This window comes from Tenrec ecaudatus, chromosome 1 (assembly GCF_050624435.1).
Source record: "Tenrec ecaudatus isolate mTenEca1 chromosome 1, mTenEca1.hap1, whole genome shotgun sequence".
In the NCBI taxonomy this organism is placed as follows: domain Eukaryota; kingdom Metazoa; phylum Chordata; class Mammalia; order Afrosoricida; family Tenrecidae; genus Tenrec; species Tenrec ecaudatus.
The window spans coordinates 100,332,378-100,359,383 of NC_134530.1; the positions used below are offsets into that span (position 1 = coordinate 100,332,378).

A 27,006-nucleotide genomic window follows, 5' to 3' on the forward strand; every position below is an offset into this window, starting at 1 on the left:
GGTGCCAGGGGGCTTAAGTGGAGAGCAAATGTTTTGAGAATGATGAGGGCAATCATTGTACAGATGTGCTTTACACAATTGATGTATGTATGGATTATGATAAGAGTTGTATGAGCACCTAATAATACGATTAAAAAAAAGAGACAGCATTCTTGCATTGAGGGCATACTTGAGTGGAGGCCCAATGTCTTTCTGCTACCTTAATATTAAACCTGTATATATATGCACATAGATCTCTTTACCCATCCTCAGATATAAATATATTTGCATATGTACATGCGTTTATTTAGACCTCTATAAATGCTCTTTGCCTCCTAGCTCTTTCCTCTATGTCCTTTGGCAAGTGCACCTTATGCAAATTTCTCCCCCTCAACTGAGTAAGATTGTGCAGTGGCCTCATAATTCTGTATAAATCATTTCCTCAGAAAACAAGCAACTCATCAAAACACCAAAAAAACTAAACAGAGTAGTGTTATATTAGCTGACTCAAATCAGTTGTGAAATTTAAAACTAATTCTAATTCTATATATTAAAAAAAACATTTTTTGAGAAGTATTAACACAATTTTTGTCTAATCCAGGGGTTCTCAACTTTCCTAATGCTGCAACCCTTTAATACAGTTCCTCATGTTGTGGTTGATCCCCAAACATTAAAATTAATTTTGTTTCTACTTAACTATAATTTTGCTACTGTTATGAATTGTCTGACCCCCAAAGGGTTCATGACTCACAGGTTAAGAACCACAGCTTTAGAGTCTAGCTATTATAATCCAAAGATTGAAAACTGCTGGAATCTCATATAGTTTACATTTTAGCCAGGAAAACAGAAACAATTAACAACAAAGGACTATGATAGATGATAGAAGAATGTAAATGACCAATAAAGACTAAGGGAAAGGTATCATTTATTCTATTTCCCCCAAACCAAATTCTCTGCCATCCAATCTACTCTGACTCATAATGACCCTCTAGGGGTTAATCTAGCCCTGTGGGTTCTGAAACTGTACCTCTATTAGAGTAGAAAGCCTTACCTTCTTCCCACAGTCTCCTAGGTTCAAAGTGCTGAGAGTCCAATGTAGAACCACTTTGCTAGTAAAAGGTTTCATAAAAGATCTAAAGTTCAAGCATTTGGAGTATCACACTTCATTGAGGGGACAATGATGTAAGTGTGGACGTAGGAGAGGAGAGGTGGGCAGATTTGGCATCATTGATATAGTTAGGCATCATCAAGCTAGTTTCAACTCATTGCAACACTATACCCAACCACAGATCAAAGCACTCAACTATCTCGTACGCCCTAATGGTCATTGCTGTGTTTGAGCCCTGTTTCAGTTGTTAGGCGTGTCTCTGTCTTCCAGGGCGATTTGTTCCCTTCCTCCCCTGACTCTCCACTCGGCCTCTGAATAAGAAGCCCAAACATACACGAAGCAAATTCTTTCCATCCTTATTTCAAAGGAGAGTTCTGGGTGTACATCTTCCAAGAAAGATCTATTTTTCCCTTTTGCCATTCCTCTGGGAGTTTCAATATTGTTCCACCAATGCTATGTTCAAATGCATCTATTTTTCTTCAACCATCCTTATACAATTCCAGTGTTCACTTGCATATGAGGCAATTGGAAAATGATTGGCACTTGAAATATGCATGCACGATGCAGGCGCAGTACAGCCAATTTACTAACACCAACTTAGAGGGAAATAAAAAGTTTTATTTGGAAGGTGAACACTGGCAAGGACATGGCATCCTGTCTGAGACCAGAATTCTTAGAAAATATATCATTTTTACTTTGAAATTTATACTTTGGGGAATTATGTATAGATGTTTCACATTAAATCAGGTTTCAGTGTCACCACGGGAAACAATTATTGACCATGAGCAAGGAAACAGAACGATCTGGTTATTCTAGATTTAGGCCAATCTCTGGAGGGCTTTGTTGACTGACTAGGGAACAGGGCCTAACTTTCTTCAGTAGCAGGCAAGTAGAGAGACTAGCACAGTTATCTGACCCCACTAGGTGATACATGCATCCAACCTGGTTGTCTTTAAGCAATGTAGCAAGTTGAGAAATTATATAGAATCTGAATAAAGTAAAGTATATTAGGCTAACTATATTTAGTTAGGGGATTTTCCCCCCTAATTACTCTGACTAAAACAACCTGGGATACAAGATGACATCTTTGCTTGTTAGCTGTTTAAAGACGACGTTCAAAGTCAAACTCCTGACAACTCTATAGGGCTGGAGGCTGAATTGCTGGCCTGGCAGGTAGCAGCTCATGACATTACCATATATATATATACTCTTGTATAAGCCTAGTTTTTCAGCACAAAAATGTGCTTATACACGGGTCAGTGGTACCCCAGCGAGGTGTAATATTTTGCTGTCCTCCCCCCCCCCCCCCCCGAAGGTAACGAACAAGTGCCCGTTAGCTCTCAGGTGATTGTCGTTTCTCTGCTGTTCATTCAAAGCCCCACTGACACTGCGGGGCTTTGAATGTTTGTTTACTCACATTTAACCAATCAGAGCTGTCCTATGACGTGTATCTTTGAATAAGCCTTTTAAAGACCGTGTGCGAAGGATGTGGCATGAATGGATGCCATCTGGTCAAGCCCAACTAATGAAAGGAGGAAATCTCATGAAGCCTGACATACAGTTAATAGCAAAGTGGGTTCAAGATGCATGGGAAGACATTCCAGAAGACATGGTGCGATGTGCCTTCCAGAAATGTAGCATTAGTAATGCTAAGGATGGCAGTGAAGACTGCGCTTTGTATGAAAATGACAGCAGTGATGGTGATGATGGCGATCTCAGTGAGGACAGCGTCTATGATGACCTCACACCAGCTGAAGCTCTGCATTGGGATACAGATGAGGAGGAGGAATCCAGTTTTGAGGGATTTTAACTCTTCACATTTTAGCTTGGTTGCTGATTAAGCTCAGGGAATAGTACTCTTAAGGTATCCTTGTTGATACTTTACTGTTTTTGTTGAACCTATTTTCCACTTACTGTGCTGGTTTACTAATGTCAAATGACTTGTTGTCCTTTATTTATGCTTTTATTTAAAATAAATATTTAAATACATCACTCCACTGATGTTTAAATTTTTAGTAATTTAATTTTCATTTGTTTTGATTATTGAACCACACCAATAGCTTTGGCATTTTCCACCCTAGGCTTATCCTCGAGTCAGTCAGTTTTTCTGGTTTCCCAGGTAATAATTAGGTACCTCGGCTTATACTCAGGTCACCTTATATTTGAGTATATACGGTAATCACTATGCTCTCAGGATTCTCGAAAGATGTCTTTAGCAGATTATGTATGCAGTGCAATAAAGCAGTCATTTCTTGACTGTGCTTCCATGAGCATCAATTTTGGACCTAAGTAAAGTGAAATCTTTGATCATTTCATCATTTCTCCATTTGTTATGATGATGCTATTGGTCTAGTTTGTTTGTTTAATGTTGAGTTGTAATTTATATTCCAGACAGAAGTCATGATCTTAAACATTAAGTACCTCAAGTCCTCTTTGTTTCCAGTGAGCAAAGTTTATGTCATTTAGATATTATAGGTTGGTAATGAGCTTTCCTCTAGGCCTATTGCCACATTCTTCTTCCTATAGTCCTGTTTCTCTAATTATTTGCACAGCATATGTATTGAAAAAGTACGGTGGAATGATACAACCCTGATGTACACCTTTCCTGAATAGCCATGCTATTCCCCCTTGTTCTGTTTGAACAACTGCCTCTTGGGTGTATTCCACTTACATATGAACATTATTAAGTGTTCCGAAATTCTCACTGTTACCCTGTTATCCATACTTCATTATGCTGCACACAATTGAATGCCTTTTCATAGTTAATAAAACTCACTTTCTTTTGATATCAATGATGTTGCAAATTAGTGATAAATGTTCTGGTGGTTATGAAGATCCTGAAAAAAAACCCAGCTAATTCATCAATAAACACTAATATTCAAAATCTTAAGAACAAATGTGCAATCATAATCATCAGGCTGAAATATCAAAACCAAGCACACAGCATTCTCACTCTTCATAAGACTGAGTATTCATCAGATAGGCTTGTGATTGAAAATAAGAACATTTTCATTCAGCCATTTGTAATGTTTACCTTCTGGGCTTAAATAGATGAGGTCTGTAGAATGGTATGTGATGGGTAATTCCTTGTGATGTGATTGACTCATAGGTTTAGGAGACAGAGAAAAGTGAAAGTCGATGTAGCATTTTCTTCTCCACGTCTCCCATGTATGCATATGTCCTCTCGATCCCTGTCTGTGTCAATGCTCCTGATTTTATGTAACAAAGCATCACAAAGGACAGAGGCCACATTTGGCACAATGCACTGTTCAGCATTTGGCGCCGAGGGCTACTCATAAATATCACTTTATGGTGAGGATATGGAATGTTAAGGACTGCTGGGACTCGAGAGAGCTGAGAAATTGTGATGCATCTTAAATCAAACTATTTTATGTAGTTTTCTCTGAACAGTTCTATAACCTGTTCCTAATAAGTATAACAAATAGCTCCAATTCTTTCAGATCATGATCAGCCACTTCTCCACCTAAAGTAAAGGAAAAAGAGAAAAAGTAGGGCGGGAACTTGCTTGCGAAACAGAGAACACTGCCTCATATGAGTGATTCTGTAGCTCGAGCTCTACGCATGTTTGAAGATGTTCCTGTGGATTGAAAGGTTACTGGGACTCCCACATTCCCTCCCTTTGATTTTGATAAAGCCAGACCAATTTTGTAACTACATACAAATGCAAAAAATTAAGTCATGTCGCCATTTTTCACAGCAGCCTAATTTGATAACCGACGGCATGGACTTTAGGAAGCACAGACTGAGGTAGGTTGCCTTTAAGGAAGAGCTAAATGCTGTGGCCGTGAACTTAAAAAGAGACACACATCCTATTGTCAAAGGCAAGGGGGTGTGTAAACTGCAAGCTCAAAAGCCTCCCAGTAATCTCAATCACATGCCAAGTCTCAGAAAGTGGGGCAATGTCTCCTTTGGAGATTTGGTGGGGGCGGAACCAAAAAGCACTGCAAGGTTGACAATTCCGTGTAAAACTGACATTTCTCCATAAGAGATGAATGAGCCATGGAATGTTTTCTGCTTTCAAATAGTTGTTCAAAAGCCCTGCAAGGCATCTTCATTAGCTAAATAAACACCTTTAATGACTTTTTTTAATGCTTCCAAATCAGTAACTATTAGTAACTTAAAGTAACTATTTCCAGGAGTTTTTTTAAAAGGTAAAAACTTCAAGGGTGCATTTATGTTGGTTTGAAAAATATATATATATTTTTTCTATTTAAAATGCCCTTTTTGAAAGAGAGTATATTGTATGCTGCACATAAAAATTAATAATACGACAAGAATGCTGAACCTTTAAAATACGAGCATTCTCCTTTGTGCTGCTATTTTGGCATTTCATTCTTGATTGCTCAAAACCCAATTTACTGACATACTCAGAGCCTGGTCCACTTCATTCCATTGTTTATACAAAACAAATTGTATAACAGGCAAAGTTTGAAAGTCACGTTTACTGTTGAAAACCTTGAGTGAGACAACTGAGTTCATATGGCCTTGTACACATGTGATTTTTATAGATGTGGATGGTTTGGGCACAAATTAGGAGACTTTACGATGCAAGGAAACAAAAATACATTATTATTTAAAAGTTAAAATATTCACATTCACAAACTCAGCAACCCTCTTTTCACACCCTTCCTTCCAGTGCCTCAGCCACCAGCTCTGGTCTTCACTCGAAGAGGGAATTAGCAAAATAGAAACCGACTTTTCTTTCTCTGTGTTGATACCATAATATGGTTTCACGTGATTGCAAAATAGGTCTTGATGCTTCCATTTTCCCCAGGTGACTGAGCTCAATCTGATTCAAAAGGACATAGTAAAAGATACAGATTTAATCACCAATATAGCGAGATCTATAAGCATTAGCCCTCAATGACTAACCAAGCTATTGGTTCTAAGCCACTCAGACAAGCCTCAGAAAAGCTGGGTCCCAAAACTAACAACCATGAAAACTATGGAGTCCAATTCTACTCTGTAATGTGTCACGAGTCAGCATCTACTTGACAGAAACTGGTTTAATTTTGTTTTGTATATTATCTTACTCAGAATTTCAGTAGGACAGCCTCATATAATGTTGATAGTGTTCTGTGTGATGATTACAGAACTTCAACAGCTAAATAATAGTGTCTCTTGTGGAGAAATTGTAAACAGATGCTACCAAATTCCTCAGTGGGGGGAAATATAAACATGCATAAAATTTCACATATAGTTTATGGGATTTTAAATCCTGAATTAACAATGTCTATTTTAAAGTCAAGATATCTGATTTGGGTCAATATAACAAGCTAGAGACAATATGTTATTGCCTCAAAAAGGAGACAAACAAACAATGAAAACATTTTGGCCAAGGTAGCCTGGATCAGAATTTGGGTAAAGTTACTATAAAAGTCTCAAGCCTAGCTTGTCAATCTATTCCTGTCCCCTGTGCTTCAACCCTTATGAACTGCGGAGATCTTAGACCTGAAGAGACAGTGAACATTTCCACAAGAAGAAAAAATTTATTGCTGCTCCCCCTAGCAGCTTCTCAATGGGAGGAGGCCCCCTGCCAGGCTGCCAGGCTCCCAGATTAAGCCCTCTGCAGCTGCTCCCCACAGCAATGACTGGCTTTACTCAGCAGTTGTGCCCAGCAAGTACAACCTCCTGCAACTGCCCCCCAGAGTCCCCTTGCTTCGTCCATGCTGACCCAGCCCCCAGGCTATCCCGGTGTCTCCAGAGCTGCACACTCGAGCATCCGTTCTCAGCGCCACTTCCCAAAGCCATTGTGCACAATACTTTGATTTGGATGAATCATTCCTCCAAACTGCAGAGTTGATCCAATTACCACACTTCCCTTACCCCCAATTCCTTTAACCGTATGGAACAAAATAATGTGACATCATACGGCCTTCCAACTGCTTCTTCAGCATTCTCTGGGTCTTCAAGTAGCTTCTCATTTGACTGAGTGATTTATGATTTGCACTAAGCATCGTAACTCCCTGGCAGTTTACTGTAATTGCTACCCCGTTTCTGCTTTGCAGTCAAGCCCCAGGACCTTCTCCCTATCAATTGCGTCACCTTAAAATGGGCTATGATCAGCCAGAGTTAAAAAAAAAAAAGACCATTTTTTCTTTATAAATCCTGCATAGCGCATTCTTTTTAAATTCCAAAATCGAACTCAGTGCTATCACTGAGTCAGACCCAATTCAAAGGGATCCTACAAGACAGAGTTCCACTGCACCTTGGTTCCTGAGGTGCCGAATTGTTACAGGAGCAGACACGGACTCTTCCTCTGACGGATAGGTGGTGGATTCAAATCACCGACCTTTTGGTGAGTCACGCGGTTTGTGGCCCACTTTCCTCCTTTCTAGCTCTCTCTAATTCCTGTGTACTCATTGGCCTCCGTGTACTCATTGGCCTCCGTGTACTCATTGGTCTCCATGTACTTATTGGCTTCCGTGTACTCATTGGCCTCCCTGTCTGCATTGGCCTCCGTGTACTCATTGGCCTCCGTGTACTCATTGGTCTCCATGTACTTATTGGCTTCCGTGTACTCATTGGCCTCCCTGTCTGCATTGGCCTCCGTGTCCGCATTGGCCTCCGTGTACTCATTGGTCTCCGTGTCCGCATTGGTCTCCGTGTCCGCATTCCTCCGCGGGTCTTGACATTTCTTGAAGGATCAGGCTAGTTTAAGTCCATTTGGGGTGGAGGAGAGTGCTGTTTTTCCCATACCAGTAACCAAGGCCGGCAAAGAGAACTGCCCAAACAATGAGACTAGCCTCAACTAGTTTCCAAACACACGTAGTGAGTTAATGGGGAAAGGGTCTTACATTGCATTTAATTCACAACATTCAGGCATCCTTGTCAATTCCATGGCCTGGATATTTCTGGGCAGCTCCCAGCTCCCCTCATGAAGACGCAACAGGAGGTGCTCCTCTTCTTTTCAGGGAGTTCTCCTACAATTGCAGTCTGCATAGACAAGGAAAGACTGCCATTCCCACGCCTGTCATCGTGTACTTGAAGTCCTAATAGTCATTAGAGATACAACTAAAATGTTAATGATAATTGCACTCAAAACGCTAATGAAGAGAAACCCAAGACTCACATAAATGCCAACATTTCATAATTATGCATACATTTAGATTTCCCTCAAATACATCTTACTTTCTGATAATTAGCTTAGTAAGTGTGAGAGCTCAACATATGTGTAATTAATTTTAAATTTTGCTACTAAGTTTGCTTTTTATGTCCATGAATGAAATATATATTTCTACAAAGATAAAGCTGTGATTACCATTATGTAAAATGATTGCCTATATAGGAGACACGACTTAATATTTGTCTTGAAAATATTTTAAAATAAGAAATGCTGGGAACTTTAGGGGGAATATATGTATCAATCAGATCCAGTCAGTAAAATAGAAGCCAATCTAAGTAATAAAGCGTATTTAATTCATATAATTGTTTTCTGGTGGTGTCAAAGGTTAACAGAAGAGTCGGAAGTTCATGCAGAAGTGCCTCATGCAGAAGTGCCTCAATAGAAAGGCCTAGTCATCTACTTCTGACAAGCCACTGTGCTTCGGAGCACAGTGCGACCCTGTACCCATGGGAGGCCAGGAATAGAACGGACTGGGTTGGAGACAAATGTTATTGTGGCTGTTCGGTGCCGCCCACTCAGTTCTCCGCGGGGCCTCCCGTGGGTGCAGGGTATAGCTGTGACACTATGCACAACAGAACCGAACACCATCCTTCCCGCTCCACTCTCACCATTGTTCGGTTGTTTGTGCCATGGTTGCAGTCCCTATAGAAATCCATTTTGTGGAAAGTTTCCAATTTTTCACTGCCCCTTTACTTTATTAAGCATGATATCCTTTCACGGGGACTGGTCTCTCATGTTGGCTCTTGTGGTGGTCCATGGTAATTTGATATTATTCACTAACAGCAGCATATTTCAAATGTATGGATCTTCTTCATTCTTCCTAATTCAATGTCCAACTTCCACGTCCATCCAAGGTGACTGACAATGCCATGGCTAAGGCCAAGTCTACTTTTGTACTCAAAGTGACATCTGTGGTAGTTATATAACTTCATGTCAACTTGAAGATATATAAAAGTGTAGGGATGGTATTCAACCTGTCAATCAGGTCACAGCCTGCTAGCGCCTCCTGGTGGGCATGGCCTTCTCATAAGGCTTGGAAACCAGCCCCTTTCCATCCCATTTTCTTTTTTTTTCCTATGGGTAATTCCTCTCCAGTGGAGAGCCTCGTCCTTCAGAGTCTGGCTGCTCTGCGGAGAGCTGTTCACTTTGTGAGACCCTGCTGGAGTTTGCACCAATGGTACAACAGCAATACCAATGCCGGCACAGGACAACAAAAGGACAGACAAATGGCAGTTGGTCGAGTTTAGTCAAAGGGAATATTTTACAAGTAAGGAACATCAGAGAAATCAGATCATTAATGGTAAGACAACGCAAAATGCTAGAGTCCTTTTGTGTTATTCCTGCTAGGACAGTGGTTCTCAACCTTCCTAATGCCAACACCCTTTAGTACAGTTCCTCATGTTGTGGTGACCCCTCTCCCCCAATCATAAAAGTATTTTCATTGCTATTTCATAACTGTAATTTTGCTACTGTCATAAATTGGGTGACCCCTGTGAAAGGGTCATTTGACCCCCAAAGGGGTCGAGGCCCACAGATTGAGAACCATTGTGCTAGGAAGTAGGATGACCAGATTTCAGAGCTGGGATTAATCATCGAGTTAGAAGTCTGGCATTGGAATACCTTGCATGGGCTGACATGATAGCAGAAGAATGGTCTCTCTCGAGGGGGCTGGTGCCAAGGAAGAGAGAGACGTGGAAGAGACTTTGCTAAGGCAACAAAAGACGGAAACTAACCTGGCTTTTCTTCCATCCCTCCAGCAACCATTCTCCAGCGTCTCTCTTTGTGAAAATCCAATCAAAATCTAGAAAACAGCAGCTTAAAAAATACACCCAGAGGGTGAGGGCTTTGTCAACCCAGCGATAGGAAGACGAATAGAGGCTCACTCAGAGTAGCTCTGAGATCAAATAGGCCAATGTGGCTGCCGGGATGGGCTTTTCTTTCGTTTTCTTTTTTAATCATGTTATTGGGGCTCATACAACTTTTATCACAATCCATACATACATCAATTGTATAAAGCACATTTGTACATTCATTGCCCCCATCATTCTCAAAACATTTGTTTTCCATGTAAGCCCCTGGCATCAGCTCCTCATTCCACCCCCCCAACCCCACTTCCCCCTCCTTCAGGATTTTCTAATTGAATGTATTAATTATGTTGCCCTCCATTTTCTAATCTGAAACCATAACAATGATATATATGTATTGCATGACATTTCTGCACAGCAGAAAGAGTAATTAATTTCTTCATATTTTTCAAATCAACTTTACTGCCCATATACTTAAATAAAAATCTCTTAGAATGAATGAGATCTCAATCATATTCTATTTTAAAGTGAGCAAGTCTAATAGATGTATCTTTACACTACAAGCTCTTTGGGAAAAGAAGTACATCAAATCTATTGAATAGCTATATTGTATCAGACGCTTAGATTACATAACTATTACATAACTATTTTGTCTGTTACATAACTGTTTTGTGCGTGTGTTTTTTTAAATCTTTTCACACTGTAGCAGATTTGGAGTATTATTTTTTATTTCTTAGAGTAGGGAAATAAATCATAAAGTGATACAGACATTTGACTAAGTCCATACCACTAGTAAATATCAGAAGTTAACTTCACCTGACGTCATTCTATAATTGCTATGTCAGACTACACTATATTGGAAAACACTGATTTTAACTCATTTCAAAAGGAAAAATATTTGACTGCTCAAACAATTATTGAATGAGGAAAATAAAAATCCGGAACTTTCTCCAACTGCTGGTTTAAACTCCTAAAGCACTTTATTCAGTCAATAAAGAGTTCTCTCATTCAGGAAGATCTGCTTCAGACCCTCTTTTGTGCCAGGCACTGGACGTGTCAGCAAAGCTTGAGCAGTAAGATACAGCAGATCCGGTTCATGCAGCCGTACTGCTGGGCACAACCTACTCTGGATCACAGAATGAAAATGTTTGTCTGTTTTTTCCACTAGATCAGTGGTTCCCAACATGGACTAGTTTAAATACCAGTAGACCTTTGGCAATATCCAGAAATATTTTGGCCTGTGACCATGAGGAAGTGCGGTGGGTATGTAATGATCCGTGAGTAGACATTTCAAACATCCCTCCTATCAGGCAAGATCCCTGGTGACAGAATGGGCACACCTTGGGTCACCAACTGCCATGTCAGCAGTTTGAAACCACCATCCGTTCGGTGGAAGAAAGACTGGGATTTTCTTCTCTCCTCTTGGAAATCCACAAGGGCAGTTCTACCCTGTTCTATAGGGCCAGTATGTGTCAGCAACAACTCCATGGCAATGACTTTGACTTTAGGTTGGGCCCACAATGTGCAGGAGTCCTGAGGTGACACAGACTAAGTACTGTAATGCTAACACAGGTCACAAGTTCCAACCCACCAGTAGCCCCACAGGAAAAAGGTGAGGCTGTTGTTCCCATAAAGATTTACAGTCCCGGAAATCCAGGATAGGGTACTTATGAGTTGGAACCAACTCCATGGCAGTGTTTTGTTTGACTTTTCTTGGACCTAAGCTGAATATAATTCTTTCTAACCAATCCTACGCCAACGCCTCTAAACACAGCATACACAGAAAGAAATCTATGACTCAAAAGGTGAATATGACAAAGTTAAGAATTTCTTTTTTAGACATATGTGGAGCAATGAGTTGACATGTACCCAATGGCAGCATTGTTTTTGTATTTTTCTGATTTATGTGCGATATGCTTGGATATCTGTACATCTGTAAAAATCACTGCTTTTCTACCATAACAAAAGAATAAAAGTTTGCTAATTTTAACAATCCAAATTTATTATTGCACAGGTTAGATGCCCCAAAAAATTAACCTTACTGACATTGAGTCGATTCTTACTCATAGCAGCCCTGTAACACAGGGTTGAACTGTCCCTGTGTGTTCCTGAGACTATAAATCTTTGCAGGAGTAGAAAGCCATATTTCTCCCTTAAAGACTATTCAGCTAAATTAAAATGTCAACAAGACTGCATTCATTTCCAAAGTCTTGAAAGAAGAATCAATTTCCTTGACTTTTCTAGAGGTGAGGCCACTTATAATCCTAGGCCCAGGGCCCCCTTTTTCCATCGTAACCACCAGGATTGTCAGGTTGAGTCCTTCCCACAAGCATCATGTTGACCTTCGTCCCTCTATCCCATCCCTAAAGCTTAGGCATTGAAACTAGTCACATGACAACCATGCTCCACGGCGTTTTTAATAAATGTTTTTTTTCAGAACTAGACCATTAAGTCTTTCTTCCAGGCAGCTTGGGATAAACTCAAACATCTAACCCTTCAGTTAGTAGCTGAGCACAATAACCGCCCCACTCACACGTTCCCACTTTGAGGACCCTTGCAATTATATTGGGTCCATATGAATAATTCAGAATAATATCACCACCCCAGAGGGAGCTTCTCTTCAACCTTATTTCCACTGACACCCCAAATTCCACTTTTCTATGTAATTTAACATATTTACATTATTCAGAGGTAAATATGTGGATATATTTGGTCTACCATTATTTCACCCACCACAGTGTTTGTGTGTGTGTCTTGTGAGGGGACAAGTCCTGCTGCGTGATGTCGAAGACAGAGTCGAATGACGCCTGGCCCGGCTTCAAAGAAGCTGGACGGTGGGAGTTGGCTGCCCAAACCCGCTCTCGATATGTATTTGGACTTGTTTGATTGGCCTTGCCATAATTATTTGGAGTGCTTCTGTGCAAGATTCTAAAAAAAAAAATCATCCTCTTCCCACGGGTTTTCCCTTTCCTTATCTTGGTTACCACAAAGGAGGTAGAATATGGCCTCCCCCTCCAGGAAATAATCCAAAGAGAAATAGAGCTCCTGGCCTTGATTTACCTTATACGAGGGCTTACAATGAAAATGGCATAAGAATAGTTAACAAAGAATGGTGTACAAGTTCCTTTTAGTAGTTTAAGTTTTATGGAATAGTTAGCAAGAAGAGGGCCCCCGTGATGTTTGAAGTCCACTGAAGCAAAACTACCTATTGTGAGGCAACTCATACCTTGGTACAGAAAGACTTGGGAGTTTAATTTATGGGAACTTAGTGGAAAAGTAAGAACAAGAAATGAAAGCCCTAGAGGAACAGCCTAAGAAAGAACAGAAAGAACAGCCAAAGCCTGTCAAGTAATTTTTGATAATGAAATGTATTAATGCTTTATTGATTTCATAGTTAGAACAATGCGCCCTAGTTGGATGAAGTGTGCTCAGTTATTGTTAGAAGGTTTATGTCTATCACCCTTGTATGGGAAAGTTTTAGTTCCAAGATGTACTAATTTTTAACCAAGCATCATGATGTGATTGATGTAACTTGTTACGGTCTTGTGGCCTGAGAATTTCCTAATGTATGATCTCAGGCCATAAGCTTTAAGCTAAGAAAACGAATATATAAGTTGAAGCTTTGCATGAATAAAATTGGAACAGTCACCGCAACTTTTGAGTTGTGTGATTTCTGTCTCCCACTCGTCGAAGCCTTACCCACCTAGCGGGGGGACCCGAACCCACTGCAGCTGGACCGCGGCAGTCTTGGGCATGGGGATGGGGTGAGAAGGCATGGAGCAAATGTGCCATTTTTAGCAAACTTCGTTGAAACCAGCAGATTTTGAGTTAAACAGATTCAATTCTGGAAGCTCATTTAAAATAAAGGGAGAGGGTCATATTATTGTGGCCTGAGGTGCAGTCAATTCCGACTCATCACACCCTAAAGGGTCATAAACTGTGGGGGGAAATATACATATTTTGGCGGTTTGGAGCTACCAGTCATCTGATTTTCAATTGAGCCTTAACCACTGCACTACCAGCATTCTCTGCATGATAATTAGCTCGGAATTCCCTCTGAAATCTATCCCACCGCAAGTATTCAACATCATTTTTACCTACTCACTGACTCAAATCAAAGTATGAAAGCAGTAAAGTACCTGATAAGAAATTGAATTATGTATTTTCTTTCACTTTACCATGTTACCCTCTAACATGTGTTTGCCATTAAAAACACTTGCTAGAATCTTTGTGGCTAGGTGTCTCCTATATGACATGAATATTCCTAAAATAATGTTGGCAGGGAAACTATTTGTTTAAATATTGATGTCCCATTTATTTTTTACCCCAACATTTAATCACTAGCCTGCATTTGTGAAACAAGGGGATTAGTCCAGGATAAGAATGCTATAACCTTTTAAGCAGCCTAAGTCATGAGTGTCTTAACTAATCCTTTTCATTTGAATTTTTTCTGGTTCTGTCAGCGTTCCTGCTGCTATGCCCTAAAGATAGCATCAGTACATTGAGTCACAGCTTAACAAAACGACTAGCATGAAGCTGAGGGGAATTGATAGAGTATGTACATGTATGCAATCAATACATTTCTGCTAAGCCCGAAGATTAGTCATGTACTATTCTGTGACATAGAAAGAAATAGGGTGAAATTCAAGTTCATTTGGGGTACTTATTTGGAGTCTCTCAATAGATTTAAGGGCTTCAAAAAATGCTTTTCTGACAAAAAAGATGTAAAATGTTAAGGACATATGGTCTTTTCTAGACACAGCTTTATCAAACGGGTTAATGTCTACAAATACTTCAATACTAAATCAATACATATATGCACAGAGATCTATTTCCACATCCTCATATATAAATATATTTACATGCCTTTATTTAGACCTGTATAAATGCCCTTTACCTCCTAGTTCTTTCCTCTATTTCCTTTTACTTTCTTCTCATTCCACTACCAAGCTCAGCCTTCATTTGGGTTACAGTAATTCCTCTCAGTTACATTACCCTTGGTCATGCCTTACCAGGCCTCCTACACCCTCCTCATCACTGATTGGGATCATGTATTGTTCCCTTGTCCCTGGGTTTGTTAACATCACTTCCTTTCCCCCAACCTCTCTCAAGTCCCCTTGTAACTGTCGGTCACATTGTTTTCTCCTCCAGATGGTTCATCCTGCCTATCTTATTTAGACTGACCTGTGGATATAATAACATGCACAAAAACAAGACAAAGTAAAACCAAGCAACAAAAGAAAACAAAACAACAATACCAACAAGCCAAAGGCAATAAACAAAACACAACAAGAAAGAAAAGCTTGTAGTTAGTTCAAGGACTCTTTGTTGGCCTTTAGGAGCGTTTTCCAGTCAAGTTTGTCGGGGCGCCAAACCCTGGCCTCAAAGTCTATTTTTTCTATTCCCTGGGAACTTTGTTGCCAAGTTCCCCTTGATGTTCTGTTCCCCGCCCTTAGTATTTTGCCTTGGTTGTGGTGGGATTAGATCATGCGGAATTCCCACACTGTGTCTCCAGTGTTGTCTCCTGTAGGTCTATGGGTCAGTGAGGGATGTCGTGTGTCATAGTGGGGCCGGCCATGTGGTCCTACATAATTTATTCTTACTACCCTTCTACAAATCATAAGATAAATAATATCATTAGTAGACCAAATTTTCTCCTCTAGTAAAATTTATCTTCACCCTGAATAAAGTTTATAGGGGATGTGTCCCTTATAATCTATTTAATTAAAAGCACAAAATCTTAATTGCATCTGGAGCAACAATATACACATGGTTTGGGAAAGAAGAAAGTATTGTTGCATAAATCAAATCCCATTACAATTACTTCCAAGGGAAGAAAATTATTTCCCAGAGTTAGAATTTCTTTTCTGGGCATCTCAGAATAAGTATACTAACTTGATAATCTTTTATTTATAGAGAGATTTTCATAGTGACAATTTACGTTGCATTGGAACTTGACACATATGAGTCCTTACAAAGGTATTTTATTTTTGTTTTGAAGAAGAAGAAGAAGAAGAAAACAGATTCACACCCCCACCCTGCACCAAGACTGGCAACAAGGCTAAACATATCACCAGACACCAAATAAAACAAATGAAACTGTTTCAGTCTAAGAAAATGAAACTGTGTTCAGTCGAAGAATTGAGATACTTATCAAACTATATGCTTCTTAAACAAGAATATCCATTAATCATGAAAGGGTCTTTTAATGGAAGTAATCTTGACTAGCGGGTTAAGGTCTTTGAGTTATTTTCAAGTTGCATTTGAAAAGTATGTGATCTGAAGCAGATAGATTGTTTCACGAAGGCCCACAGTTATTGATAATGAAAGTGAATTCCTATATATTTTGTTCCTAGCTATTTCCTTTATTTATATATATTTTTTCTTGCCAACATGATTCTAGCTTCACACATTAAATCAAACAAACAAACTTTTTATTGCAAATTAGGTGAATGTGTCCAGAGCAGATTACAGATGTATATTCAACAATTCATACACATTCTGATTCAACACATTCATTGCAATCGCTCCATGGAATGTCACTTATCCCACTTCCTTCCTGTGTTTCCAGTTCCATGCCTCCTTTTTCCTAACTCACTAAACTCTGTCCGTGGTAAATGCTGCCCATTTGCTCTTCAGGGTTTAATTATTCTAATAAGAGGGAAATTTACTTCCAGAGTTGAAGGTCTTGGGGTACCCAACAGTCTCTAGCTGACAAATAGATCTGATTTATTTTATGATTTTGAGTTTCTGTCCCACATTTTTCCGACTTTACTTTGGACTTTCATATGATACAATTTGGAGCAGTTGGTAGTGATAACTGGGCAAGATCTAGTTCTTATGGTTGTGCTTTTTGTGATTTCCATTAGTCCATTGGACTAAAAGTTTCCAGAGGTACTTTGATTCTCATTACACTTTTTTCCTCTGAAGGAGAGACCAATATTTGCACATTACATGCAGCTTTCAGGACCCCACTCTACACTCAGCAAATTCAGATGTTTTAAGAATAAACAAGCAAACAGACAAAAGCAACACCATAAAAATAAATACAAAATGAAAACCTAACACAGAGGACACAGAGGAGGGTCATATCTGGCCTCCTCTAGCTTCCTGGTTGCCTTGAGGCAGAGGACAAAATACCTCCACTCTCCATCCTTCCTTACCCATTCTGACATTAATTGTTCCTCTCGCAGCACTACGCTGGCTTCAATAATTCACTGTAATGACTGCATGGAACTCACAGGCAATCCTCCCAATTAAAAGGGTTTCCTCGGGGAGCTAACAGGACTATTAAACAATAGGGACACAGTCCTTGGTCCGCAGTCACACCTCTCCTCTAGTGCTCAGCCTCTCAGCCATGAGGTCCTTTTACCTCTGCCCTTAAAGCCAGCAGGCCAGCCCAAGGCTCGGCCGCGCGTTCTCATCATCTTAGCACAACTCCTCTCTTCAGTCCCATGGTCTTCTTGACTCGGTCTCTGGGGCCTCTGCCACTTGAGAGAGAGTTCAAGTGTCCTTCACTTGGGGCTTTATTCTCAATGAGCCCAATGGCTCAAAGATGCTTCAAAAGTGTCTCCTATTACACCCAGGGTACGGGTAACTAAAACTGACTAATTCCCTCCATAATGTTATACATTTCCTATTTTCATGGTCTCACTTAATCATTCGATGGTAGTTACAAAGACAAGAGTAGAGGAGTGGGGAGGAAGGGGGAAATGAGGAGCTGATATTACGGCCTCAAGTAGAAAGTAAATGTTTTGAGAATGATGATAGCAACAAATGTACAAATGTGCTTAACACAATGGATAGATGCATGGATTGTGATAAGAATTGTATGAGCCCCCAATAAGATGATTTTAAAAAATTCCATTCTAACACATTGTCTTTGTGAACTACATTATGCCAATTGACCTTGGAGTCCCCATGATTATGGTATTCTTCTCTCAGGCCCAGCAACTCACTCACTCACAGTGTTAATTTATATCTAAGGAGTTTGTATAACATAACCCTTTATATTATGCCACATTCATGGCTATATCTGGAGCAAACATGAATCCGCATAGGCAAGAAATCAAACTTACCACAGAGCAGAAAGGAGAGAAGACTTCCTCTTCATTAACACTGAACACACTCTTGAAAATTGTTTGGATTATTCTCCCTCTCCTGCCACCCTCTCAAGACCATCTCCGACAGATCAGTGCATCAAAAGCAGTGGTGGACGGAGAGGCAGTTGTGTGAACAGAAAAGGGAAAGGCGTGAGTCAGGGCTGTATCCTGTCATCATACTTGCTAATCTGTCTGCTGAGGAAATCATCAGAGAAGCTAGGGTTATATGAAGAAGAGTGTGGCATCAGGGTATGAGGAAGGCCTAATAACAAACCTACAATATGCGGATGGCACAAGCTTGCTTGCTGAAATTGAGAAGGAATTAAAGCACTTGCTGATGAAGATCAAGAATTGTAGCTGTTAGTATGGATTACAACCCTATGTAAGCAAGACCCAAATGCTCACAGCTGGACCAATAGGCAACATCATGGTAAATGAAGAAAAAGTTGAAACTATCAAGGATTTTGTCTTGCTTGGATCTATAATTAATGCTCATGGAAGCAAGAGTCAAGAGATTAAATGATGTTTTGCATTAGGTAAATTTTCTGGGCAAAAACATATTGTCAGGAGAGACCAATCCCTGGAGAAGGACATCATCCTTGTTAAAATGGAAGGGCATCAGCAAAGAGGGGAAGGCCCTCAGCGCCATGGATTGACACAATGGCTGTGTCAATGGCGCAGGGCCATGAAGTGTTTCCTTCTGTTGTGCATGGAGTCACTATGGGGTGATGGCACCTGATAACAATGGATGAGAAGCACTGAAGTAGAACTTTCATTAATGGTTAAATCCCCAAATTAGATAAAATGCTTATTCAAATTTCAGAATTGTTCCTCTGCTACTGAAACTCCAAATAGAAATAGGATGAGTAAGATGGAAGCCATTAGCGTCCATTGAATGTCTATCAGTATTGTTTTTCCCTGCTGTTCCCTACCTTTCTCATATTTCTGTCATTGGAAAATAATAGACTACTGAAGGTTCATAAAAATATCTTTCAGTTACTTATTTTCTGGACAACTGACTAGAAGAAATCCATATTTTTCTTTGTCCAAAAATAGTGTCCTATAAAGCACATCTGCACATTCCCTGCCCCAATCATTCTCAAAGCATTTGCTCTCCACTTAAGCCCTTTGCATCAGGTCCTCTTTTTTTTGATGTATGTATATGTATGGATTGTGATAAGAGTTGTATGAGCCCCTAATAAAATGTTAAAAAAATTTTTAAAAATAGTGTCCTATCAGAGCAGAAATAATGTGATTAGTATCTAATAGTACCCTCACTAGTATTCACTAGGAGGAGCCCCTACTCTTTGGGACGAACATCAGACTTGGTGAGCATGATTGCAGATGAAGAAATCCTCACTACGACTGGCACAGGGACTACAACCATGGGCTGAAACGCAGGCAAGATTATGGAATGGCACTGGACTTAGGGAAGTTGTGTTCTGTAATACAGATTCAGAACAGCTTTAACCTATTGCTGGTTTTTAACGGCTGAGCTTGCAGTTAGCACCCCAACACAACCCACAAAGCCATGTGGGTTCCTTTCATGACCCCTTAAAACCAAACTCACTGCCATCGAATTGATGCAGCTTCTTAGTGATCATAGAGGACCGAGAAGAACTTCCCCAGTGGGTTTCATAGACAGTAACTCTTTCCCAGGACTCCCTTGTGGTGCAGTGGGTCACTAGTGGGGCTGTTAATTACAAGGTCAACAATTAGAAACTGCCAGCCCTTCTCTGTGAGAAATACCAGGCTGTCTGCTCCCGTAAAGACTGACAGTCTCAGAAAACCACATACACAGCTCTGCCCAGGCCTGTAGTCAGGACAGACTCCTTGGCAGTGAGTTCTTTGGCTTTTTTCTTTTTCTTCAGTTTTTGAGTAACTAAATAATGAAACAAAGGAAGAAAATATGTACCAAAATATGAAACCTAATCATCATGAGTTCTCATATATTTGCATATTTAAAAGAAGCAATGGATTTCCTTGAATTTAGCCTGACAGACACTACCTTGCAACCGTACATTTTTTTTAACCAGACTGGATTATATGAAAAAAAACAATCTCAAAATGTTTTCCTGGATAATGTAGCTTTTCTTTAAAATATTATTCAAGGTCTCCATTCATTTAGAAACTTGCCCTTCATGCTCCAGATGGGTAGATCAGCCTGTCTGGGAAGGTGGACGGACGGGGCTGATGTCTAACCGTGCTTGGCTGCAAACCAAAGAGGGGAGGGTCCGAGCATCCAAAGGCACCTTTGAAGCAAGGGAGCAATCTACTTCTGAGAAAATATCCTCAGAAAGCTGATAGAGCACACTTCTGCTATGACACATTATAAGTCAGAATTGACTTGACAATACCATTTTTTACTGATCTTTTAAAATCTAATCTTATTGAAGTCCAGATCTCAAATACCCAATTTCCTCCTAGGTTTTACAGATTAGACATACTTGTTCTAAAAGTTTTGCACACCAGACCATCTTCTATCTGAACTGGAACAATATTGCCTTGCATAGTTCAGTGGACTGAATGTTTCCTGTGAAAGTGCTGGAGAATATTTTCTTCCTGCAGAGCTTTGTGGGAGACTCTGCTAAGGAAGGGCTTATTAAGCTTCTTGTTCTCTCAGATTTACAAATTCAATCTACCTCATTGGACTAAGAATACAAAAATACTATTTTAAATGAGCCAATTACCCCAACAGCAATCTTATTAACTAAGGACACATTCTCAAAAATGTCTGTAAATTCTATTTTTCATAAATTAACATTTGGATAAGACCAACACAAAGGAAGTGTAAGAAAGGCACGACACTATTGTTACCACAGTCCTCTCATAAGAGAAATTTGAGCCAACTAACAAAACTTTTTGCTCTCATGTATTGGTCATTAAATAGTCCTTTCATGATCATTATTGGTCCTTGATTCCATGGTTACTACCTAGGTATTGATTATATTGCATGGACTCAGTATATTCTGGTACCCTTTGACCTGCACACCACTCTGATTTGTGGTAAATAAAGAATGGTTTATGGTTGTACAGATAGATATTTCCTATGTAACATATGAGAATTAGTAGGTACTTTTCACAACCCCATGCATAACCACTACACCACCAGGGCTCTTCTGGAGGTACATTTCAATCAAAGCAATTTTTTATCTTAATTTTCCTTATCACCTGTTCACCTAATTTTAGAGAATAATGAGGAACATTTTATATAAGCAGATAAACATTTTTAATCATCACAATTAAGGCATTAGGAAAAAATATATGTTTTCTAGTTAATGCTATAAAACAAATATAGGTCATGCCTTAAAAAAACAGTTACTTGTTCAAGAAGTGCTTTTGAATTTCCACTGGTGGTTCACATCATCCACAATCTCTGTTTTCATTTATAAAGCAATATGGTTTATACTTTATTTTGTAACAATACCATGAATTTATATTGCTTAATCTAAAAGTGGCTTGATGGTGTAGTTAAACATCCTTATATTAAGGAGACCTTTATGTCAGCAGGAAAAATAAAAATTCAACATTTTATTTATGTTATTTCAGTACCTAGGTATGGGGTCCTTGAATGTTTGTTTGTGTTTTAGAGCACATCTAAAATGGGGATCCTATGAAAACTCTTTATCTCATCTACATGTATAAATAGACATGAAGCAACACATAAGAAGAAGAGTCCGTATGAGGACCTTATCTCCTACTGGCTTCATCAGATTGGCCATTTTTAGATATATGGCCTCTTTGCAACCTCTCCTAGTAAAGATAATTTTGGTTTTGTTTTATATCTTTATGAATACACTGAAATGTTTACTGTTGTAACAATGGCTAGTATATTTTAATCTGGTAATGCCTATTTTTAAAACCACTTTGAATATCTTTCCTTTTTAGAAGCTTTGATGAAGGTGAGCCTTTGTCTTATGATATTATTTATATAGATATCATCTGAAATTGGGACAGAAATGGTGTCTACATCTCTTTAAGTGTGCACTTTATCACAGCTTTAGTATTCATAAAAATATATTACCATTAGATTAAGATGTGCTGATCTTTAAATAAGCTAGCTATATATTTGTGGCCACATAGGATAATTGCTTGCTATATACTCATTGTTAAATATAGTATTAAAATAATTGCATTCCAATTCCTGTTCCAAGACTCATTTATAAATATATATGGATATATATATATAACATATATATTCACAGCCCAAAGGGTGGGTTCTAATTTTATTCATCCCCTTTAGTGAAAGTAAAACCTAAATATAAATATAACATACTGGAACTGTAAATACTAACAGCAGGAGTGGCTGAGTAAAATGAGCATCCATCGTGTTAATTTAGTGTTCTCATGCCATTTGTAAAGTTTGCAATGTGTGAGTTTTCAAAACTGAATCACCTCTTCATTCTTCCTAATAAGAGTGGAGATGTTTCTTTGAAGACTAAGGTTTGCCTGATCCAAGATTAACTCAAGTCATGGTATTTTCAGTAATGTCATATGCATACAAAAGTGGGAAAATGAATAAAGGTGACAGTAGAAGAATTTGAAGCATTTAGATTAGGGTACTGGCAAATAATACTGAACCATAAATACTGAATACTGAGCTGTACTGTGGTTTGTCAGAAGAAGACAAAGAACCTGTCTTGGAGGAAGTTTAGATTCTGTAGACAGGAGGATCATGAAATGTCTCACATTCTTTAGACTTTTTATCCAGAAAGACCAGTCCCTGGAAAAGGGCATCATGCTCGGTAATACAGAGAGAAGGTCAGTGAAAAGGGGAGGGAGCTCAATAAGATGGATTGGCACAGTGGGTACAATTTCCAAATTTTACAAGTAGAGCAGACAATTTTTGTTCCGTTACACAAAGATCTCTCTGAATAAATGGACTCAACAGTACCGAACACCAACAATGCTGTTCTCAAAACTCTCCATATTTAAATAATTTTTAAAATTAAATACATTGCTTTCCCCTGTCCAATTACAAGCAAGTATGTACACAGTGAATTTTCTCTCCTATTTTTGGAAATTTGTTTTCTGTCTTGACTTGTATGGCGTCTTGAGGCCATATAATCTGATTTTTCCTTGCTCAGTTGAAAACAAAAAAGAATTAAAGAGGATTTATCATTATTTATTTCATGATGGGGAAAAAGCAGAATTGGAACTCAGGTTTTCTGATTCCTACCCAAATATTTTGTTTCATTTTGTTCCATTGCCCTTTCGTGGATAGTAAAAGCTTTAAGAAATCAGTAACACAGGCAAACTAACTCCCCTGGCATATTGTCTGGGCTGCCAAGATATTCCACTTTTTTTTTAATCATCTCTCTAAAGTAAGTTCTAAACAACAATAAGAACAACAACAAAAACAGTTCCCTAGAGTACATAATTGCAACAATTAAAGTAAGCTTGGATTGTTTTCCAGCCAATGTTTGACTTCAGTGACTCATACGATCTTCCTTCAGTTGTTATATTTCTTGGTGAATAAGGCCCTGACAAACTGTGAAGCAAACAATGTACACTCCGACATTATCCAGGAGCACAAGCTACACCTGTGTAACAGACAGCTTAACATATTTACAGACGGAGAGGTGTGCACGTTAGCGTATTTTGTTCATTGAGAGAAAATGTAGCTTAAGCGCGTTTGACTTTTTATGACATTTATTTAGTTCTTGAACTGACTGACAAGCCTATTAATGCATTCCCCGAACTTTATTAATGCAATTGGAACCCTGCCCACATGTCAATCAAATTCCAATAAGTAATTATGTTCATAAATACTGTACACTTATTAGCTTTTAATTTGAATGAACTATATACTCTCAAAACACTAATAGAGATTTTCTTTTTTATAAAAGATCCACATGCTTTACTTCCAGAGTTTGAAAAGTTCCAGTAAGTTCATCATCAGCAGATGACGGTACAAAAACATCACATGAGGAATGCAACATCTCTAGAAGTTTGAACAGCTTAGATTTGCAAGACAACGTAAAGTGATAAGAGCTTCCCTTGAGAATGCGCCTGGGCGGGGAACAGATATATCTCTCTCTATATCTAACTGCCGTATGCAACTACAAAATGAATGGGGGAACGGATGAAGTCCAGAAATATATTATCTAATGCATTAAAAAACAAAGTGTCTCTATCTCAAGTCACTCAAACATATTATTCTGATATAAAAATAATCATTTGTAGTTTTTGAGCTAGAAACTCTAGTCAAGGGGTGAAGAAGTAACGGAACAAAGACAACAGGATTTGTCATGAATATAGAACAATGTGATTTTCTCTTGTAATCTCATGTCAATGTTTGAAGCTGGACAAACTCCTGACCTCAGGCTAATCCCTGAATAAATATTGATTTTTACAAAAGCTTTATTGTATTTTAAATAATGTAGTTTTCAATAATGAGCACTGTTATGATCTGTAATAATCTGTTAAGAAAAAAACACTGAGGAAATGTATTGACTTTGTCAATTTCTATATACCTTCTTAAAACTAATTGTGTAAGAAATTTAGCCTTTGTCACAAAATGACTGTATTAATGAACAAAGCTTGGTTTGAAATCAGGTTTACCTTTATAGAACAAAGCAAAATTCGGATGATACATTTATTTGTATTTTCTGGATTATTAGTCTTCTCAAAAAATGGAATAGCTGGGAACTTAAATGATACCTAGTGCTGACCCAGTGAAAAATAGATTCACAACAATACCGCTCACTTGCTCACTCCCCTTTCCTTTTAGGAGTCAAACTTGCTTTCACTGACACCACAGTGTCATACAACTTTCGATTAATTCCACTCAAAATTACTGCAATACCACTGTGACTCTCACAACACATATGATTGTTATTGAACAGCAATATTACAGAATGAATGAGAATAGTATGAAGGCCAAACTGTGTCTTCCACTGTCATAATAATACAATGGAACTTTTCTTAAAATATGTGCTCTTACATTTTAATATGAAATAGAAATAAATTAATTTAATTATTCTGTTAGTTTTTGAGGATTATAGGGTGATGAGCATAACTAATGATTTGCTCAAAGTAAATCAAAGGAAAAGCATGTGCATCATCATTTTCCCTTTATTCTGATTTTACATAAAGTAATTCTAGAAGTCTGTCATATTTAATTATGACTAGAATCAAAGTAAACAGAATTGGGATTGAGATAGAATGCTACATTTAGGGAGGTTTACTTTTAAAGAGTTACTGTCCATATTTCACTAAGGTCTAATATTCTAATGTATCCATCAGGGGTTCTTGGAGATTTATCTTCATGTATCTGTCATAAATTCTCAACAATTAATGAATATAATTCAAAGGAAGATACAAAATCAATCACGTACAGAAATCCTAATGTGACGTCAATATATATATTTTGGTCTTGATTAGTCAGGGTTTGTATGCCTATAGTAGCAATTTGAAGCAGTGGAATTAGGGAATATAAATCTCCAAAGGCAATGACAACACCTTCGTCAGCATTGCTAGTTGTGTCTAAGTTATTTGTATATATAAATATTGATCACCTCTAAGCATAGCCCTTCATAACACAGCAGTTACGGAAATGCCTACCTTGCACAGTTAGGTGGACCTGCATCGTTCTCGGCGTGTGTTGAGTTTGAACAGAACACGTGTACGGGCCATCATCTGTCACATCTACATTCTGAATCTGGAGGCTGTAGTCCCTTTTGTTCAGTGTGGAGATGGAAACTCGAGGATCCACTGACCACTTATCACCTCCCGCAAATATAATACTTGACCGGTTCAGCCATGCACCCTTTGACGCTCCATCTTCCAAATAACACCTACAAATTACCAGAGAGAGAACCTATTAATCAAAATGAAAATGAGCAACACATTCTCTTTGTTCACACTGCAGTTCCAGGTGCTGAATAATAATAGCATTGTTTCAAATGTAAACATCAGACAAACATAGGATACATGAGTACTCTGAAACAGCTTCCATTCCCAGTGCAAATGTGAAAGATACCAACATGTTATGGTTTAGTATGCTTGTGGTTTGTATTAGATTTACAACCCACATCCTCTTTCATGTATATAAAAATATTAGCCTAAATAACTCTTTAAATATCTAAACACATTTGTTTTAAATAATAACAAGTTGAAGCATCTATGAGTTCGCCTAGTGAATGCAGTCCATTCCGAATCCGAAGCGGAGGACCCCAAGGACAGATGACGGTAGCATATGTTACTTATGTGAGGACCCCTGAGGCTGAGGGCTGGTCAGCGGGCTGTTAACTGAGCATTTCTCAAATCCACCAGCCTTTCCACACGACAGAGACGAGGTGGTCTGCTTTCAGAAAGATTTGCCATTCTTGGAAGCTCTCTATAGGTGTACTCGCCGCCAAAAGACCATGCCGACATAGAAGTGCTCCTGGAGCTTCTGAGACTATAAGTCTTTTCTGGAGTGGAAACTCCTTAAGGTACGCACACGCACAACATGCACAAGGGACAAGGGTTTGACACGGGATGGGACAAGGGTTTGACACGGGATGGGACAAGGGTTTGACACGGGATGGGTATGAGAATGTACAGGAAGGACTAGGAAGTGCCTGAGATAACGCCGTTGAGAAGGGGAAGACCTGGCATTCTAGAGATGTGCGTCAGGAGGCAAGAGCAGGTAAGGGCACGGAAAATTGAACAAATCAAGAAAGTAAAATTAAACATGACATATAGAGTGGGTGGAAACAGAATTAAAATTAGAGAGGTAAACCAGAGCCGGATGATGATGGGAAACATATTGGCAATTAGTCGATTTCATGGCTGAACTTGAAACCATTTATTTAAGTCATATCTTACACTCGGATTGTAAAATACAGCTTTGTATGTAACAGAAGTCAGGCAAGTCAA

At 38.9% G+C, this 27,006-nt stretch overlaps 1 protein-coding gene across 1 annotated transcript in view; it reads right to left on the reverse strand.

The window, feature by feature from the left end:
* The window catches only part of NEGR1 (neuronal growth regulator 1), a 663,072-nt gene extending 636,552 nt beyond the window's left edge, over window positions 1-26,520 (reverse strand). Inside the window, exons 1-2 of the mRNA XM_075536828.1 lie at window positions 26,420-26,520; window positions 25,708-25,940 (exon numbers count right to left, since the gene is read on the reverse strand). Coding sequence (XP_075392943.1) covers window positions 25,708-25,940; window positions 26,420-26,520 — 334 coding nt within the window. The remainder of the gene's footprint in view (window positions 1-25,707; window positions 25,941-26,419) is intronic.
* Between the last annotated feature and the right edge of the window lie 486 nt (window positions 26,521-27,006).